Source organism: Protopterus annectens, chromosome 8.part0 (genome assembly GCF_019279795.1).
Source record: "Protopterus annectens isolate FY-2018-M chromosome 8.part0, PAN1.0, whole genome shotgun sequence".
Classification (NCBI taxonomy): domain Eukaryota; kingdom Metazoa; phylum Chordata; order Ceratodontiformes; family Protopteridae; genus Protopterus; species Protopterus annectens.
Window position 1 is genome coordinate 1950475788 of NC_056741.1, and position 20779 is coordinate 1950496566.

Genomic DNA, 20779 nt, shown 5'->3' on the forward strand with positions numbered 1-20779 from the left:
TCAAACTTCTAGTGGACATTCCCATGTAGAACGCCGGACATCCACTAGACATAGCCAAATAGACAGTACCTACCACAATCTAGTCTACCTGGAACAGTGATGTTGAAATCAAGGTGTTGCAAAAAAATATAAGAACCAGTGTGGATGTACCTACATACTTTACATCCCATACACTTATGCATACCAAGCATGTCCCCTCTCCAAAATATCCTTGATGTTACAATTTTTCTTGTACACAAAACAAGGCACATCACCCAATACACTTACCATGTCTCCATAACCTAAAATGACTTTCCAATTCTCGTTAATAATTTTACGAATCTGGTTGTTGTCCAAACTCATGTCCAAACAAAATCTAGGTTTGTTCGGACCTACACCATCCATGTAAGTACACCAATTTGAGTAACCACAGTGTGATCACTTACACCTTGTTGTTAGATTTACTACTGGAGCACATTTATTTTATGTTCAATGGTAATTTCTATAAACAACTGTCAGGCATATCCATTGGTGCCACTGTAGGTCCCACTTATGCAAGTTTGGTTTTTGGGTGGTGGGAGTTGGAAATTTTGCGTAGTGTAGATTTATATGACAAGGTCGTCTTTTATAAAAGGTTTGTAGATGACCTGTTTTTTATTGTTAAAAAGGAAGGTTTTAGTGTAGATGGTTTCGTAGATGCTTTAAGTGCTAACTACTGAATTTTAACATTCACCTTAAATGGTTTTGGTCGTGAATTTCATTCCTGGCTGTGACTATTGGGTGGGAAGCTATTACAAATGAGGTTTACTGTAGTATTCACTGAAAAAATACTTTTTGTAACAGCTATGTACATTACAAAAGTAACCACCCCACCTTTACTAAAAAGAACATTCCCCGTGGCCAGTTCATCCAGGCTTCACGGATGACCATGGATGACACCACCTTTTTTGAGGAGGTTCAGTTTATTAAAAGGTTATTTTTGGATAGGGGCTATCCTAGAGATTTACTGGACAAAGCTGCCAGCAAGATTATCTCTAGAAGGGGGAATGATTTTCCCCGCATTTTGTTAAAAGTTTTTATAAAAAGAACATATATGGATGGTGTAGGTCAGAGCAAACCTAGGTTTTGTTTGGACATGAGTTTGGACAACAATCAGATTTGTAAAATTATTAACGAGAATTGGAAAGTCATTTTGGTAATGGTGACATGGTAAATGTATTGGGTGAGGGGCCTTGTTTTGTGTACAAGAAAAATTGTAACATCAAGGATATGTTGGAGAGGGGACATGCTTCCCATTGTTTAGGAGTAAACAACAGAGGTATGCATAAGTGTATGGGATGTAAAGTATGTAGGTACATCCACACTGGTTCTTATATTTTTTTGCAACACCTTGATTTAAACATCACTGTTCCAGGTAGACTAGATTGTGGTAGTGAAGGTACTGTCTATTTGGCTATGTGTAGTGGATGTCCAGCGTTCTACGTGGGAATGTCCACTAGAAGTTTGAGGACATGTATTCTTGAATATTTGTATGCTATAAGAACAAAAAATGTCAACAATGCCTTGTACAAACATTCCACTACGTGCACTAACTGGAAAAAGTTAACCTTCTCAGTTCTTGAGTCAGTGAACAAGGACATCAGGGGAGGTGATTATAGGAACAAAGTAGAACAGAAAGAAGTGGTATGGCAACTGAGATTGGCTTTTTACATACATCCTGGGCTGAATGACACAGTCAATATAAAATGTTTTTTAAAACACAGAAAAGTTAATATTAAAAGATAAAGTTTTTACTTAGATGCATTTTTTACTGCAAATAGTAGTCTATGGGACTAAGTTTATTGATGGTTCACTTCAACTGAATAATTGTTTTATGAGTTGAACAGCTTGTTATACAATTAATTGTTCACTTGCTGACAGTATTTTAAGTGTATTTCTGTAGTAGTAGTGAATTGTATTTCTGATGAAGTCGCCTTTGACGAATAGTGAATTAAATCATTTTACACTAAAAGACCTGTTTTTTTCCTGATTTTTGGTGTTTTTGTTCTACAAAGACATGAAGTAGGTGGACTAGATAATGTAAACTGGCTATAGTTGTGAATGTGCATGCGAGTAAGTGATATGAATGAACACTGCATCAGGGCTAGCTACCTGGCAGTGTCAGCCTTGGCGCTAGATTGTTACTGTTGAAGTAACACCTAACCCCATGCATAAAAATGACAAGAACGGGTTGTGTGCATGGTTGAAATGATGTAGGATTTCCTCCTTGTCTTTGTTTACAAATAACAGGTCATCTTTTACCTCAAAATAAGGGTAAAATCTAACAGAACATCTTGTCTACTATCTTTTCCCTAAAACTTTGATTTATTTCTCTCTCTTCCCATTTCAAGCACCATTTTCTCTACTGTACTTGTGTTTAATGGATGTGTGCCTTATCTGTGTATATCCGCTAACTGAAGTTTCTTTATTCATAAAATTGTCTTGGTGGAAGGTATAACATATAACTTCCTCTCTCCAAAACATTAGTAATGCACCTTCTTCTATGCCCCCCCCCCCACAGATGACACTGAGGTCACATATGCCATCATGGACTTTACAGCGCTTGGGTTGATTAGGATCATTGCACAGACTGCTGTACTTTATAATATTCCATCATGGACTTTACAGCGCTTGGGTTGATTAGGATCATTGCACAGACTGCTGTACTTTATAATGTTCCATCATGGACTTTACAGCGCTTGGGTTGATTAGTGCCATTGTAGAGACTGCTGTACTTTATAATATTCCATCATGGACTTTACAGCGCTTGGGTTGATTAGGATCATTGCGTTGACTGCTGTACTTTATAATATTCCATCATGGACTTTACAGCGCTTGGGTTGATTAGGATCATTGAAAAGACTGCTGTACTTTACACAGATCTTTGATTCCATGCACACACATAAATGCATGTTGTCTCCTTTTTGTTCTGAATCGTGTAGCACTGCTGTGTTGCTCATTAACATATTGCGTGCAGGAATATTTATCTTCAGTATTATCATGCTACTGTACCTGTGAGTTGTGTGTGGGCATATCTATTGCTTTATTTTTTTGCTCTGTGTGTAATTTCATGTCCACTGGGTACCATGCTTAAGACTGAGCCAAAGAATAGCTGTGATACAGAATGCTGAATAATGTAATATATGTGTCAAAATGCTGCCTGAGTGTAAGCTTGTTTTAAACAAGGGAAAAAGATTAACTGCTTGAACAGGTGCAAGTACATGAGAGAAAACATGCAGGTGTATGTTTGTTTTTCCATAAATATTTATATTGCTTTCAACCATGGCTGCATTTATCTTATGATAATAAAAACAGAAAAAAAACAGATTTACTATTTGCCTATTTTTCTGTCATATATGTTTATTTGGATCTAGGTTGATTCACTGAAAGCTCATTTCGCTGAAACTCATTTAGCTGAATCTCTTTCACTGAAAGAAAGTAGTGTTGGGCAAATAAAATGTATATGCCCTTCTCCCCACTGTAGTGTGCCCCTGGAGTTAGTATATATAGCTGGGGGGGCAGAGCCCCCCACATTAGGGAGGCGTGGGCAGCGTATCCCCCACCTACTTTTGGTTTTATATTGTTAACTTTCAGTGAAATGAGATTCCTAAATATAATAGCCAACACCCCCCAATGTGGCAAGCTGTGCCCCCCTCACATCCCCAACTATAGATATTAACTCCAGGGTTGCACTACAGTGGGGAGAAGGGCATATACATTTTATTTGACCTACACTACTTAATTTCAGTGAAATGAGATTCAGCAAAATGAGTTTCAGCAAATAAGCTTTCAATGAATCAACTGAGATCTGTTTATTCTACAACAACGATGCAATTAAACTCTGTGTTCTTTCAGCACAAAGACAATTAATGCAGAACATGCCTAAAGGACAGGCAGTATGGTTATATTATGCATCATGGATGCCTGATGGTATTCTTCTAGCATTTTTATAATTAAGATTATAATTATCTGGTCTGTAACTAAGTTAGATTGCTTTCCAGTGTCTTGCTGTCCTTTTTACATAGAAACTGAGACAAACTGAGCTCTCTCAGTATAACTGGCACAATATATGAATTTGAGTCCTGCCAGTATGAAGTATACAGGAATAATAATCCACCTTAGCAAGATCAAAATATCAAAGAGAACCCTGGATGTAAAATGTTACTTTCTCAGCTAAGCATTCAATTTACGAAGCCAGTACATGTAAAATAATGTTATTGGTAATATACTCCTACACTGTTTTCAAACCAGTAATGTACGCACTGATGAACTGTATTAGAGAAAATTTACTGTACAGTAATAACTTATTTTCTCCGCTGTTAATTTAAAGAGAATGATAGGATACACACATTTTACATATTACAACAACAAAAAGTCTTTAAATGTTCTTACATGTAAATCCTTGGCCAGTTGTTCCACACTTAGCTTGCAAGCTTCCTTTGAAGGTACCATTTTCACGTCATCATCTTTTTCTGGGATTTCTAATTCATATGATTCTTCAAGCTGTGTATTAATATTTGAATGGCAGTAGTTAGGAATGTTATTTTGAAAAGAATCATGACAAAAAAAAAAACACAGGAAACATTTTCCAATAGTAGAAAATGAAATATAAAATTATTATTTTACATACAACTTAGATTCCAATAATTTCAAGTCAAGCATTTTTTCTTAGTTCTTTCTAAAGCATGGCTTACTAGTTTTGGAACCTGTACAGACTGAAACATGCACTTTTATTGAACATTTTGCTTTCTAACTCTCTTAGGCATGGCAGTCATCCATTTCACAGTTGAGCTCTGCGAGTGCTGGCACATACCCCAGATTAGTCTTTCTAGCCTGTACCTTCCATTTTGAACTGATGAACATGTCAGATAGTCAAGGAATACTGGGATCCTAGAACCTAGCCCACTGCTGCTATCAGCAGTTGAAATACTGGGATACTAGAACCTAGCACACTGCTGCCATCACCAGTTGAAATACTGGGATCCTAGAACCTAGCCCGCTGCTGCTATCACCATTTGAAATACTGGGATCCTAGAACCTAGCCCACTGCTGCTATCACCTGTTGAAATACTGGGATCCTAGAACCTAGACCACTGCTGCTATCACCAGTTGAAATACTGGGATCCTAGAACCTAGCCCACTGCTGCTATCACCAGTTGAAATACTGGGATCCTAGAACCTAGCCCACTGCTGCTATCACCAGTTGAAATACTGGGATCCTAGGACCTAGCCCACTGCTGCTATCACCAGTTGAAATACTGGGATCCTAGAACCTAGCCCACTGCTGCTATCACCAGTTGAAATACTGGGATCCTAGAACCTAGCCCACTGCTGCTATCACCAGTTGAAATACTGGGATCCTAGAACCTAGCCCACTGCTGCTATCACGAGTTGAAATACTGGGATCCTAGAACCTAGCCCACTGCTGCTATCACCAGTTGAAATACTGGGATCCTAGAACCTAGCCCACTGCTGCTATCACCAGTTGAAATACTGGGATCCTAGAACCTAGCCCACTGCTGCTATCACCAGTTGAAATACTGGGATCCTAGAACCTAGCCCACTGCTGCTATCACCAGTTGAAATACTGGGATCCTAGAACCTAGCCCACTGCTGCTATCACCAGTTAAAATACTGGGATCCTAGAACCTAGCCCACTGCTGCTATCACCAGTTGAAATACTTGGATCCTAGAACCTAGCCCACTGCTGCTATCACCAGTTGAAATACTGGGATCCTAGAACCTAGCCCACTGCTGCTATCACCAGTTGAAATACTGGGATCCTAGAACCTAGCCCACTGCTGCTATCACCAGTTGAAATACTGGGATCCTAGAACCTAGCCCACTGCTGCTATCACCAGTTAAAATACTGGGATCCTAGAACCTAGCCCACTGCTGCTATCACCAGTTGAAATACTGGGATCCTAGAACCTAGCCCACTGCTGCTATCACCAGTTAAAATACTGGGATCCTAGAACCTAGCCCACTGCTGCTATCACCAGTTGAAATACTGGGATCCTAGAACCTAGCCCACTGCTGCTATCAGCTGTTGCTTTACCTTCCTAGGTGCTCTCATTGTTCTCTAGGCCCCCTTTGCCGCATGTAAATGCTACCTACTGATTTCATTATGGCTGCACATACCCAACATTGTCTGAGCATCCATTTTAGTGCTTAACTCCAGGATTTGCTCAGAGTTGAAGCTTTTGCTTTGTTTTCTAATTCTTCAGGGGCACTTTAAAATATAGTGTTAGACTGTCTAGGCTAGTAAGAGTGAAGTAGGTTTCCACCACTCTTCCTCCCTACCTTATGTACTTTCAAAGGTTTACTATTGAATTTGCGAACATCACTCGGTCGACTGTTGTATTGTCGAACGCATAAGGTTGGAAACGAAAATGTCGAAGACATTATAATCACTCGAGGAACGGTTTTAACATGGGTCGAGGTAGGGAAGATGGTTGTAGTAGGGAATTATACTGTACACCTACCTCGACCCATGTTAAAACCGTTCCTCGATTGATTACCAGCTGTTAATAGTAAGTGGGTATTTTCTCCCACAGATTAGTGTGTTTGTACCTGTAAGTTATAAAAATAAAAAATGTCAAACACAATCCATTTATTTTGATGCCTGTTACACTAAACAGTAACAGTAGCTAATTTTTCTTTCTATTTTCAATGCCATTACAATACAGTAAAGTTCAATTAATTGTCTTTTATCTGGTCTCATTCCAGCTGTCTGCAGGTTATCTGCATCTGAGTGCTTATTTGTATACTCAAGGACAGGCAATGTGAGATTAATGCAAATATGTATATGCGTTCTCTGAGTTGGTGCACTGAGAGTTTGTATATATAGAGAATTTTGAGGCATGGGAGTCAGAGCCCCTGCAAAAAAAGATCATTATGTAACCTTTGCTAGTCAGAAGCAAACATAATTGTTTTTTTATTGCCAGTAACAAATTTGAAGAGATTGTACTCAAGTTCTATCATAGTTCTAGTTCTATGCTATCAGTGTAAGATGCATTATAAGCCTAGGTATTCTAATATTGCCTGTCATTTTAGGATTGCTTCAGCTTTTAAGGACTTGCATCACATCCAGTGGTTAAACCATTAAAGTATGTAGAGTTATTCTGCATGAATGTCTCTTTATACTGAAAGTGAGCAAACCCCTTTTTAGGCAAAAATAAATTTATGTTGTCTTTAAAATGTTTTTCTTTTCAGGGTCATTGTGCAAACATTGTTTATTAACTCATTTATAAGCCACATATGTTTTTTTAAGAACAAGTTTGTGCTATTCATTCATTTGTTTATTCTCTGACAACTGCTTTATCCAGTATAGGGTCATGAGGAGGTGAAGCCTGTTCTGACACTAAATGGATGCAAAGCACATAAACTAATTCTAGAGAGGATGCCAGTCTACCACAAGATGCATGCATTTACAGCTATGGGCAACTTGGAAAGTTTTCATTTCACTTAAAAAACAGATCTCCCTGATATAGGAGGAAATCAGAGCACCTGGAGAAAACTCATCTAGATACATGGGGGATATATGAACCCCACTCAGGATCCAAACTGAAGATCCAGGCATCATAAGATAGCAGCACTAATCGCCAAGTCATTGTGTCTTCCACTTTTAGATAAATCAAAAACAAAGTATTCACACCATTAAAGCAAGTCCTAATATGTTTAGATAAGTCATTATCAAGGTTTTCTACACAAAAATTGCTCTGGTCTGCCATTAAATAGTTCTCATAGCCAAAGTCACTGTGGGTGGAAAAATCATTTTGTATTAGCACTTGCACATTACTCAACCAATCTGCTTTTTCTAACTCCATATGAGGTTTTCCTCTCATCTTCAGTGCCACTTTTCCTTTCCATCTGTTTTTACATATCCTAACCATTCTGCTTACCACCCAAAGATGTTTCTGCAGACAAGGGCACAACTCTCTTGACAATTTCCTCTGTTTTTACCAGTTTAAATTTTTACTCTGCACATATTAAATGGCTAGATGGACCCACAGATGTTGCTGGTTCTTCAGTTTGCTTGCTTTTTGAACATTACCCATGCATGCCCTGAGGGATATACTCACATATATGTATTGGTATATAACATTTCTTAATATTCCACAACTTCTGCAGCTGCCTTACTCCTATGATGTAAACTAGAACTACACAGAACAAGTGAATAAAGGAGTCAACCATCAAGAAAACAACTATAACCCCCTCCCAAAAAAAGATCAAAAAAATCAATGAGATTACAATGTAAACTGAAATTATAGAATTTACAGGTTAACACTTAAAACAGGAATAAAAACAATGATAATCTAAAACAATCTAAAAGCTGTCCTGCAGTCAACACTTCCACATTGAGTTCAAAGAAGCTTTTCTGAAAACTTTATGAATAAATCCAGAAAACCATGGTCAAAAAACTGAATGACATATATATATATATATATATATATATAATGCCTAGTGATCACTTGATCTAAGTTGGAAACAGTGCCAGTTCAAATTATAATAGCAGTAATGATGCTATAAAATTAACATTTTGATTTTAATTGTTGTTCTAATTGAAAGTGTTATGGTTTCACTTATTTTCCAGAGCTGGGAATTTTTTCTACAGCGCTGAAAATGTTTCAAGACTTAACATTGTGTTCTTTCAATAATCTGTTTATTCTTCTGCATTAACATACATGCGTATGGAACTGACTCTGGTCTAAAGAGCCTGAGTTTTGTGTCCACAGAACGTGATTAATGCTTGCCATCCTTTTCAGTGTACTTTAGTTTTAAAATCATCCAGCCTCATCCAATAGAAATTTCTAATAGTCTGTTTCAGTATATGTGTCGTTTTGCAAAACATATATATATATATATATATATATATATATATATATATATAAAATTTATATATTTTTTATTTTGAACATACATGAGTTTTTGTATAGCTAGCTACTAATCTAGTCCTGTGGTCTTTATCAAAAGAAATGTTTCTGTAGTTGCTTATTGGTAACTTTCACATCAGCATCTCCCAAAAATATATATTCTCTTCTGTGTAAGTTTTCAGTATGAAGTAATTTGGCTGCAAAACTATTTCCTTCTCTAAATATCAGTTCTCTCATATATAGTGACACTGCTCAGGAATGACAATTAAGGAAATGCATGATCTACGCTGTTTACTTTCTTCTGTATCAACGTAGTATGAAAAATCCATAAAATCTTTATTTCAGCATGTACTTGCTTTAAATGTATTTTCTTATTTCAAGAATTTCTTACTAAATGCACAGTTCTTCCATGTATGCAGCATGTTTTTCTTTAAATTTATAACCTGAGGCTCTCTTTCCCAAAGCATCTGTAATATGCATTATCATTACTTCTGCTGTTATTGCATTTGAGAACATATAATTTACGGTTCTAGTTTTGTAGTCTTTTGTAACACCAGAGCAGCCTGTCTTATTTGTAAACATATACATTGTGTCTGATTTACCAACAGAAACTGCAGTCATTAAAGCATTTTCAAATGTTGTTAGCTTCAAACAACAGCTCTCTTTGTATTCATGTATTTCATAGTTGTGTCCCTTAATGATTTCTGAAATATTTTTCCCATAATTATAATACTGTGCTAACTTTTTCAGTTCAGTCACATACTCATTCCCAGGTTCAGTAATCTTTCTTGTGTGAGAATGAGAGTCCCTCTGAACCTTTTCACCAGGTTCACTTTGAACATGATTGTGCATAATTTTATATCGGGTTTTATCAGACAATTCTTAGATTCACTACACTGATAAATATCACACTCCTCCTTTGTTCATGTACAGTTTGTGTCAAAAAACTAATTTTTAACAATATTCTTCTCAGGTCCAGATGTTCACATTAAATGAAGTTAGAGTTCCAAAGGTTTCTGCATTGATCTTTTATTTCCTACCCTGTTAGTCTATATTTCCTTATACACTTTTAAATCTTGCAAACATTCATTGCCAAACATATTTTTACCAGATTTGAAAGCAAACGTGCTTTAATCATTCAGAATGTTAGTAAGTAATCCAAACATGGAAAAAGTACAGTTTTGTACCTACCATAAATGTAGATGTCCGATAGGCATGCATCTGCAGTCCTTACAAATGGGTTGTCCTGTCGTCAGGCAGCCCCTTCAGTCGGCCGGATTCCAAAGTCTGCCCCTCAGCAGAGGCAATATTATCAGGTAAATGCACAGAACACACGAGATAGTAAGAAACAGAAAAGGAATGGACATGTTTAACCAGGTTTTAGAAACTAGTGCATTAGCAGTTAAACTTTTACTTAGTAATGAGGATGATATCTGGTAGCAAACTAAGCAAGTAAGAATGACCAACAGGCTGTGTGTTAATGTGGAAATAACACCCGCCCAGGGCTGTTTTAAGGACCAATGCCACAGGCATTATTGTGCTTAGAGAATGGGCTATCTGTAAAATTGTTGTGTTTTACTTACTTATTTATTTTTTATTGCTATATAATTTTTTATACATTTTTGTTGTAAAATAGTTCCTCTGCTTAATGTTCCAAACTTGATGCAGTTAGTACATGTTAATGGTGCTGGAGGAAACATTTTATACCCAAAATATAACTCTTAAAAATATCCAGATATTTACTTTATTTTTTGGTTCCTTACTCCTAAAATGTTTGGTTTGTTGCCAGTTATTGAAGACTGATGTCACTAAATAATGATATACATTTGAGAGTCAGACTTTTATTTCCTTCAGAAAATTCATGCTAACACAAATCCATTATTATTATTGTTATTTAAACACCTTCATAATTTTATAAGAGCAATAATCAAAATTTGTTTCTATTTTTGAGCCTTTGTTCCCCCTTTATTAAGAGGCGGAGAGGTATGCAGACCTCTACTGGTGCTGCTGCCAGTGGCTGATGGACCTCACTCACTCACTCACTCACTCACACACACACACACACTCACACACACACACACACACACACACACACACACACACACACACACACACACACACACACACACACACACACACACACTATATTCTGCTTTCATGCATGCATTCACTCAGACATGCAAACAGAAACATTAACACACATATGCACAAATACATACACACAAACTTTTTTTCTGTTTCATTTATTTTTTACAGTCACTAGAAAGCAAAAGGGCTGCTCAGTGAGTGCAAAATAATAGTTTGGTCTCTCTCTATCACTCTCACATATGCATGCACCCTCACACACAGATATAAACATGCACACACTTTTTTGTTTTCATTTTCTTTTTATTTATTTTACTTATTTTACACTTGATAAACAGCAAAAGTGCTGCTTAGCAAGCTTAAAGAATGGTAATCATTAGTTTTTTTTGTTTATATAATGAGTTTCACTGTAGATTGATATGCTGTCATTAAGGGGCAGACTTGCTTTTCTGTGGGCATTATCTGTAGGTTTATACCCTGCTGGAAAAGTTCATTCTCCAATCAGGGTGCCGATCTATAGGCTGTCCATTCTCTAATACTTAAATAGATAAGCTATTTCACTTTTCCATTACCTTAATTTTTTGGTCTTGCTTAAATATTTGCAAAGTCAAGAAAAGGATGTTGGGAAGACTATTTTAATTGTTCTACAGGAATCAGAACCTTTAACAGGAATGTATTATTCCTAAATGGGGTTAGAGCATGCAGGGATGCATCAGGTATGCTGCGCTATACTCCTGTGCATGTTTGTGATGTAACCATGAGGCGTCTTCTCCAATTCCACCCTGATGATCTTTAGTAGTATACATGTAGATATGGAATCCCCCGTCCCCCAGTATCCCCTAGAGTGCTTGGCTATAAGAAAACCTTGTATAATCCACCAAGGAAGGAGCTGTGGTGTTGACAGCCACACAGACCTCCATCCTATCAGTCAGTAAAGCTCTCCAGCACCTGTGTCTACAGATAATCTCACACCTCCAACAACATCCTTTGTTTTAATTGTAATAGTTATTTTAGAACTTTTTCAGTGATACTTTATAAATACATTTCACCTTCTTGTCCTTCTGTTTTTTTTTAATACTGAGTACAAGTATTCATTTTATGTTTTTTAGTTTTCTTTTTTTACTGTCCCTTTCTCTGTCTACCCCAAAGTGAATTTTATTAGGATTCAGTATACATAAATGTGTTTTATTTTCTGCATAATGTCCTTTATTCTCTTTCTTATTCGGTTTATGAGAACAGGCTTCTATTTTAATTGCATTTTCACTTCTACTTTAAGAAGTACAATTCCTTGTCTTCTTTTTGTACATATGTGCTATGTCACTGAAACATTTATTAAGTATCCTAAATTTTCCTTTTCCTTTTTATATATGGCTAACTTGTAGTATCATTTTATACATAAAACAGGGAACTATGTGTCACATAACTTATAAACAAACACTGAAGGGCCTAGCCAGAAACAGCAAAAGTTAGATGTATAAAATAGAATAAAAATATAAAATGCTAAATAAATTTTATTTGTTGTCAAAAAATTATGTAAAATAAGATCCACAAACAAAAGCACTAATCCTTTGCCTTTACATTTGTAGTTTCATCCACATATTCAAGTTTAGGATTTTTTCTTCTGGCATATTTGAATTACTACATTAAATGAAACACTAGAATAGCACCATTCTGAAAGTTGATATAAATCTGGAGATAAAGCATAATGGACAATAATGTTGTTGAAGGGTACTGTTCCTACATGCATGAAGAGACTGGTATTAACACACACCCCCTTGAGAATGTCCATCAGTATCATGGCAACATATTCACATTAATTATGTAAAAAACATCATGGACTTTGAATTCTTGCAGTAGATGCATATTCTATGTGGCCAGAGGCCATCTGCATGGAATCTACAACCTCTAAAAAGGCTATTTCAGTTCTGAAGCAATTTTTTTAGAAAATGTTTTCCTAGAGCAGTTTTATAGCAATACTGGAGCATATTTTACCTCACAGTTGAAAACCCTCATAAAGCCAATGGATATTGGGTACTCTGTACCTTCTCCCTGCCATCCAGATGCAAATGGATTAGTCGAAAGATAAAATGACATGTTCATGAAAACTATTAAATGTTATGCACACTGATAGTAAATGACTGCATTATAAAGTAAATTTACTTTTGCAAAACCTAAGTCATGAAACTAAATGAACCATTTCAAAAGTAAAATCATGTTTTAATCTATGAAAATGTAGGTGCCTTACAACAGTGCTTATTTTTTTACACAGATATCACTTTTATAATCAAAGTTCATGATATGTTCCCAATGAGCAGGATTTTACATTTCTTTACTCTGGACATGAGTGTTGTCAGAGCACCATATATGCTCAGCTGCTAGGCCATGTGCAACAACACAGCATCTTTGGCAGAGATAATATTCCCACTTACAGGCATCTGTATATTTGGCCAACCACTTTAATCCCTGAAAGAAGCTGCCAAATAGTAAAGGCTAACATCAAATTTTGGGGTACTCCGTGGGTTACATATATCTAATGTTCTTTGGTGGAACAGTGACAGTCTATTGGAAGTCAATTCACCGAAAAATGATTTTATTCCACATAGATTGATCATTATAGTGGGTGAAATGACATCTTTGTTTATTTTTCTGTGTGTATGTTTGAGGCAAAGGGGGCAAGCTCCTATGCACCCTTTGATTGAATGTAATCAACTTCAAATATATAGAATCTAAGAATGGGTGAATACAGCTGAATGACAGGTTATTTAAGTCCTAATTCTGTTTAAAAAGGTCAGCTGTAAAACACTTTCAGTGAACATGTCTTTGCCTTTCACCACTGTTGAGTAAATGTGTAGTTTAAATACAGGTTGTTGGAGGTGATTAAAGAAGGGTTTCTGCAGTACCATGTCATGGGATAAAAACACAATAAAGTGAACATGATTTTCCTCAGGGCACTGGCCTCCTTTGATGGATGCCAAGTTTCACCCAGGGGTATTACTCCAGCACTTGGCTCCTATACTGCAGGACAAAACTCCTGTTTTCTCTTATATAACCAGGTTTTGACTATATACCAGTTAATGTTTGATTAGTTTAGTTTATGTCGTACATCCACATATATGGTTTTATCAAATGGTTTCCTGCAGTTTTCTACATTTGTTAAAATCTCCCAGAAGTAGTACAGAGCCAGTAGGAGGCACTGCACTTGCTGTCTCTACAAAAGTGAAATATTCTGAATAGCTGTTAGGTGCCTAAATGCAAACAACAGGAAGAGTTTTCCATCCTGCATCTTGCAACTTTACTAAGGCATTCCTCTAATCTATGGGTACAAATTCTACCTGTACATCACAAAGCAAGGACTTGTAAATATTCTCACATTTACTCAGGGCCTCTCCTAAGGGCGTACTCTAAAATAGCAAACTGACCACCTCAGTTGCAGAATGAATTCTGTCCTGCTTGGCACTTTTAACTTTACAGCACAAATACAAATCTTTCCACACTGTTGAGATGACACTGCCAGGACCTAATCATCTAAATCTAGCCTTCTTGTTACTTGACTGGTACTGTTCGCAAAACTAGTTCTTTATATTGTGTGTGTTAAGCCCACATTGTGGTTGAACCTGGCCAGGATACAGATCACCCAACTACAGGGTGCTCACTGGGAAGCACCGCAGCCAGGTTTCAGGGATGGGTCTCAATATTACTTTTCAGGGTAAGGATCTCTGACTCTTTAAAAGAAAATCAAGATGTGCACATTCTAGATAGCTGTTTGTCTAGGTCTTCTTCTCCAGTTTAGTTTGACAAGTTGGGCAGTGCACACTGTGTGTGAAAGTGGGGTAGTACATATTAAATCCAAGGTTGCATCTCTAGTGATCCTGCCAGTCATCATTCATTAATGTTGCATTAATACAAATATCAAGGTTCTAGGCCTGTGTTCTACCCCACATTCGCACTCAGAGTATGCACTACTCCACATTCGCACTCAGAGTGCACTCTACCCACATTGAGTGCAGTCTGCCCTACCCCACATTCAGAATGCATCCTACACCAGACTGAGTGCACCCTACCTCACACTGAGTGCACCCTACCCCATATTCAGAGTGTACCCTACCCCACATTGAATACATCCTACCCCACCCTGAGAGTGCGTCCTACCCCACATCGAGATTGCACCCTACCCCACATTCACACTCATCCTAATGATCACAATTGTGGACAATGGAATTCTGAAAGGCACACTAATAGGGCTTTTTACTGCGGAGTAAACTTGAGAAATAGGGAACTACTAACAGGTACATAAAATGCTGGGAGATTTGTATTTATTTACTGTTTGTTGACCTGGTGGGGGAGTGGTCTGTTGTCTCTTTTCAGCCATGATCTAGGCTCCATGAAGAGCAAAATAAAATAAACATAACGTACATTATAGTTTATCTTTATAATAGGATATAGATGATCAAGTAATTTTGTAGATTGAGTTGTAGAAATGTGTAAAGTTGCCTGAAGTAATAGGAGACAGAAATCTGCAGTTATATTTAATACAGTCAGGGCTATAGAAATATGCAGTTATATCAAAAACAGTCAGGGCTACCTAGTGGGGAAGACTACACGATACTAAATGTATAAAATGGAAGACTAAAAGGCAATAATGACTTTCCTGACACATTTAGATGCCTTGTATAGCTGATTATGTAAGACAGAGGTTAATTCATAGCAGGAGTGGAGGGTAAGAAAGGTAATGCATAGCCTGCACTGGAAGGCATTTAAAAACAGTCTAAAACCTACGTAATACGTTCACTGATGTCCTTGAGGGAAGGTGGAAAAGATAAATGCTGTAAGTAAATCTATTGTAAAGTAATTCAAGGAATGGGAAAAGTACTTAAAAGTAAATAGAGTCTAAGGAAAAAGATAATACAGATTCAAACTACAAGCTGGACCTACATGGGAGAGAAATGAGAATAATTTCACAGTAGGACTGATGGATGACAGGAAGCAGGTTCCAGAAAAAGATGTCCTGATTATAAACTGATAAGAGTTAAGGAATGTAGGTGGCAGATAAATGACAGCTCTTAAGAAGTGTGGGGAGTCACAGAAGCTACAGATTAAGTATAGCTTATCCAAATTCAGGGAAAACAGGAAATCTTGTTAGGTCAAGTAGCCATTATCTGTAATAAAAATCTGTTTTCATTTTAAAATGCTGCTAAACCATATTCATTGTGTACTTGTGAAGTTCACCCATACATGCAATATTTACAAAGCACAGAAATTGGAGTGTATAACTGCAAAAGTAGATACCGTGTGCACAAAGATCAGCAATTGTGAATATTAATTAATACATGAGCTCACATTGCTGATACTTTTGGTGAGGACTATGGTGTAGAAGGTATCAGTAATGCACCACACACAGCTTTCTTTTGTTTCATGAACCCATTAGGACTATGCAGCATAGACTATAAGTGTCACAGTCTCCTTTCTCAACTTAAAATTATTTGCAATAGCAGGGTGTGATCACTGCTGCAGAAAATACCAAAATGTATGTTCTAAAATATTAAGAGCATCATGTGATTAGCAGGCTCCCTGCTATAAGGCATATAACGTATTCTGATTGTGAATAAAAAAGATTTTTGGTGAAATTCATAGTGATGCTGTGCTAAAGCACAACTCTGCTGAGATAGAGGGAGTCGTTTTTCCCCATTTTAATGCATTTCATAGTCATGTGTTAAATGCATGACTACAGATAGTATTAAAATACTGTTTGAATGACTAAGAATCTCTCAGATAAGCTGATTGTAAAACTGATTAGCTGAGCATCGTACCATCTTGTACAAGTAAGTAGTGCAGGGACCTGCAGCATAACTGACTTCTCCTGTGTCAGACACAGCCACTTGCACACCCACACTATGCTAAACTATACTAATTCTCTAACCGAATGACCTGAGCAGTACAGATCTGCTCTGTTTTACTCCTGATATCCTCTGACTGGAATGCACAGGTGCAAAAAACTAAATTCACATATAAGCTTAGATATTTTGTTCATTGCACTGTATGGATTTTGCATAGCATGGTTAGCTGTGGATCACCATACTGTTTAAGAATCATCACAGAACAGTACATCAAGGAGCAAGTGTGCTAATTTGACATAGACTATGCCAACAGGCTACCAGATTTAAATGTGGCTCTGAAAAGTCTCACTGCCCAATACATTAGGGCTGTACTAACAAGTATTCAGGGAACTGCGAATCAAGAACTCCCTGTGTAGTGCAACAAAACACTAGTGCAGCTCTGCAAGGTGTCTACAAATTCCAGGGCCTGCCCCTCTCTCTCTCTCTCTCTCTCTCTCTCTCATTAAGGAGATGAGGTGGAAAGATATGCCTTTGTCATTTAAGAAGGTGAGGTGTAACTAGTCTACTATTAGAAAATGAAGTGGTCTTTCATGGAGATTTGCAACTTGTAATTAAACATGAATGAGAAGAGAAGACTTGAACATTATAGTCACAGACCTGTTTTGTCAGCAAAGACCCGCGGTGGTGGTGCTGCGGTAGTGTTGTAAGACGCTGTCTGGTTAGATTCTCAGCTAGAGCGTCTTCTGCGTGGAGACATGTGTGAATGGGTGTACCTTCGTTTAAGGTTGTGCGTCAGGCCTGGCAAGCCGGTACGTAAAAATCAACTGCCAATCATTAGCGGACCGGAGTTCTGCTGTGGCGACCCCTAACCGGGAAAAGCCGAAAGACACAAACAAACCTGTTTTGTCAGCAAAAAGTAGAAGAGCAGGCCACCCAGCTTTTGGTTGTGGAATGGGAGAGAGTATACATTTATGTAGGATGTACAAGGGCATATGTGTGTTAATGAAAGTGTACAGTTAAGTTTCCTTGGTTATAAAGCTGAGCAAGTAGTTAGCTGGATATCCACATAAGTTCTAGTTGCAGATGCCTACTGCTAATTCAGACGAATATCTGTTATAGATTCACTCACCTATAGGTCAGTTACAAAACAGGTGAACACAGTATAAAAGAAGGAAACCTGTAAGAATCTCAAGTGCCTGAAGTCTATGGTGGGGCAGAGATGAGTGGGGTAAGTATGCAGGTGGCAATATGTAGTACTGAGTGATACTATGGGACAGTAAAAGGCCTCTGGGGTACAGTGGCAGCATTCAGAGGCTTAGCACTGCTACAGAGATGACACAGGAGATGAACAGGCTGTGTTTTTCTAAACCAGTGTAACTTTAGAATAAGAAAGGAGGGGAGATGGAATGTTGAATGCACTTAAAGGGCAGACTAGATAGGCATATCGCTTGCTTCTTAGTTGGGTAAAAATTACACCTTTTGGATGAGAATAAAACAGTTTAGGCACACAGAAAAATAAATCCTATATTCCACAAGTACTTCAAGTTATCATACTGTTCTGCTTGACAGTTGTTATTAAAAACTTGTTCACCACAGCACTGTTTGTGGTGAACCCCCATTGATCCCAAGGAAGCATCCCGTTACTCTGGATGATACATCCTGCAGTTGCTAATTCTAGCGTGGTTGTGAAAAGTATATTTTAGTAAACTCTAGCAATGAACCAAAATGACATGCACACCCCTACTGTTCAGCACCTTATGAATCAAGATGCCATATGTTTAAAAAATGCAGCAGGCATGCTGTGCTTTTTCAAAAGAAGAAAAACAAAAAAAAGCCAAAACGATCACAAATGAAAGACATGCACTCCTGATGAAAGTGGAGGTTAGAGAGGTGTGATAGACAAACTATATGGATAGCATTAGGCAGATAGACTGTAATATGCAACTGACAGGACAGAAAACAGGTAATAGCCACACTTTTCATTTTGCATGCTACTGTTCTACCATTCTCACCCTTTTGGAAAGCCCAAATATACTGCATTAATTTGTAAATAATATAGATAGTACTAAATATGAAAAAAAAATCTTACTGCATGTACTAAAGCAAAGCTTTTGTCAAAACTCCTAATTAAATCTATCGCTTAAAACTACATGCTAAGGAAACATTTACTTTTTTATTTCAGAGATAACTTTAAATGTGATGATGACAGAAAATGAGCTATATGTGGTTCAATTCTACCTCCCTACCAAACTCTTCTGCTCTGGGTAGCTGTCCTTTATTTGCACTGAAAGTTTTTTTTTTTTAAGTGCCTTTGATTTGATCAGGTTCTGCACTGACTTGTATTCACATGAAACTAGTGCTACAGTAGATTTAGTCTTAGTAAAAATGCAGAATATTAGGATGCATCAAACAGTTATGGGAGCCTCCTTACTTTAAAGATCAGGCTAAATATTTTGTGTCAGTTCAGATGATGAAAGCATATTATTTCAAAGCATATCCTTCGATCTACACATCCAAAACTGTATAAAAAAATATCAGAAACTAGGCACCCTCTATAAGCATGCATTGTACCTCACACCCACTGTTAGATAAACCCTTGCACTATCCTATTTGCTTCCTTCACTTTTATACAGTATCCATTTGTTCACTAACATTCACAGCTCCTTAAAATCCAAGATCGAGTCCTGTTATAACAAGGTTGCTAGGTTTGCTACCAACGAAACTTATTCCTCCCATCACTGCATCTCCCTACGCAAACTAAAATGGCTTGAACTTCCCCATCACCTAACCTACTTGCAGTTAATCACAGCTCACAATATTATTACTAAACCTTCCAACTGTCCATCCCTCACCTCCCTGTTTATTCTCCATAAGCCCTCCTGACGGCTCAGATCTGAAAATCAATTCCTTCTAAAAGTGCAAATACCCACTTTGGCAGTTGGTCAATCTCTCTACGCATGTACCGTTACTAAAACTTGGAATTCCCTACCCAGCTTTATCAGAACTATTTCCAATCACATATCCTTCAAAAAGTCTCTAAAACAGCATCTCTTAGCCCTAAGGCAATGTACATGTGGCTACGACTACAGAGCATCTTCCCCCACCTGATCTCACTAACTTTTTTCTCCCCTCTGCTTAATAGTTTTGCAACTATCTCTTGCTGTCATCACTCTATAGTATCCAAAGCAAATTATATATTGTACTTTGTATATTTTGTATATAATGTATACTGCCTTTGTTATTCTAGCTAGGAATTTATGATAATATTGTATGTCTGTTTTTTTAAGATGTTATCTCTCTGTGTATGTGATTGTATTTAAATTTCTTTTGTATGTGGAGCTTTTCTCCCCAGGCCTCCACTGAAAATGGGCACTTTTTGGCCCAGTGGACCATCCCGGTAAACAAATGCAAATTAATAAATAAATATGCATTACATTTCATAAAGCATTCCTATCTTTGGTCCACAGGTGAGGCGGCTATGGACCACAACTCACAAAGCATTCCTACCATTGGTCCACAGGCAAAGGGCTACATATCACAAATGCACAAATCACTCCCACTTTTGTTGCAGAGGTGAAAAAGTTATGCAGCTCAACCCACAAAGCACTCCTACCACTGGTCCACTGGTCAGTGTGACACATATCACAATACACCAGGGAGTTCCATTGTTGATTTACATGTCAAAAGGGGTACCTATCACAATACATCAAGGAGTTCCATTGTTGATCCACAGATCAAAGAGGAACCAGTCACAGAATGCAATGCAGTTTGATCCACAGGTCCTTGGCAACTCAAAAGGTACTTCCATCCTTGACATGAAAGTGAAATGAATATGCATCATAACTAACAAAGCACACCAGTAAAAAGGGTACCTATCACAACTCAGAGAGTACTTCCATCTTTGTTACATAAATGAAATTGACAATCTGCACAAAACTCACAGGGAAAGTGAGTTGTTGCCTATAC

General features: G+C 37.5%; 1 protein-coding gene across 1 annotated transcript in view; it reads right to left on the bottom strand.

The window, feature by feature from the left end:
- ATP2C2 (ATPase secretory pathway Ca2+ transporting 2) overlaps positions 1-20779 on the bottom strand; it is a 629254-nt gene that overhangs the window by 563420 nt on the left and 45055 nt on the right. The window contains exon 2 of the mRNA XM_044081473.1: positions 4411-4521. Within this exon, the coding sequence (XP_043937408.1) occupies positions 4411-4521 (111 nt within the window). The remainder of the gene's footprint in view (positions 1-4410; positions 4522-20779) is intronic.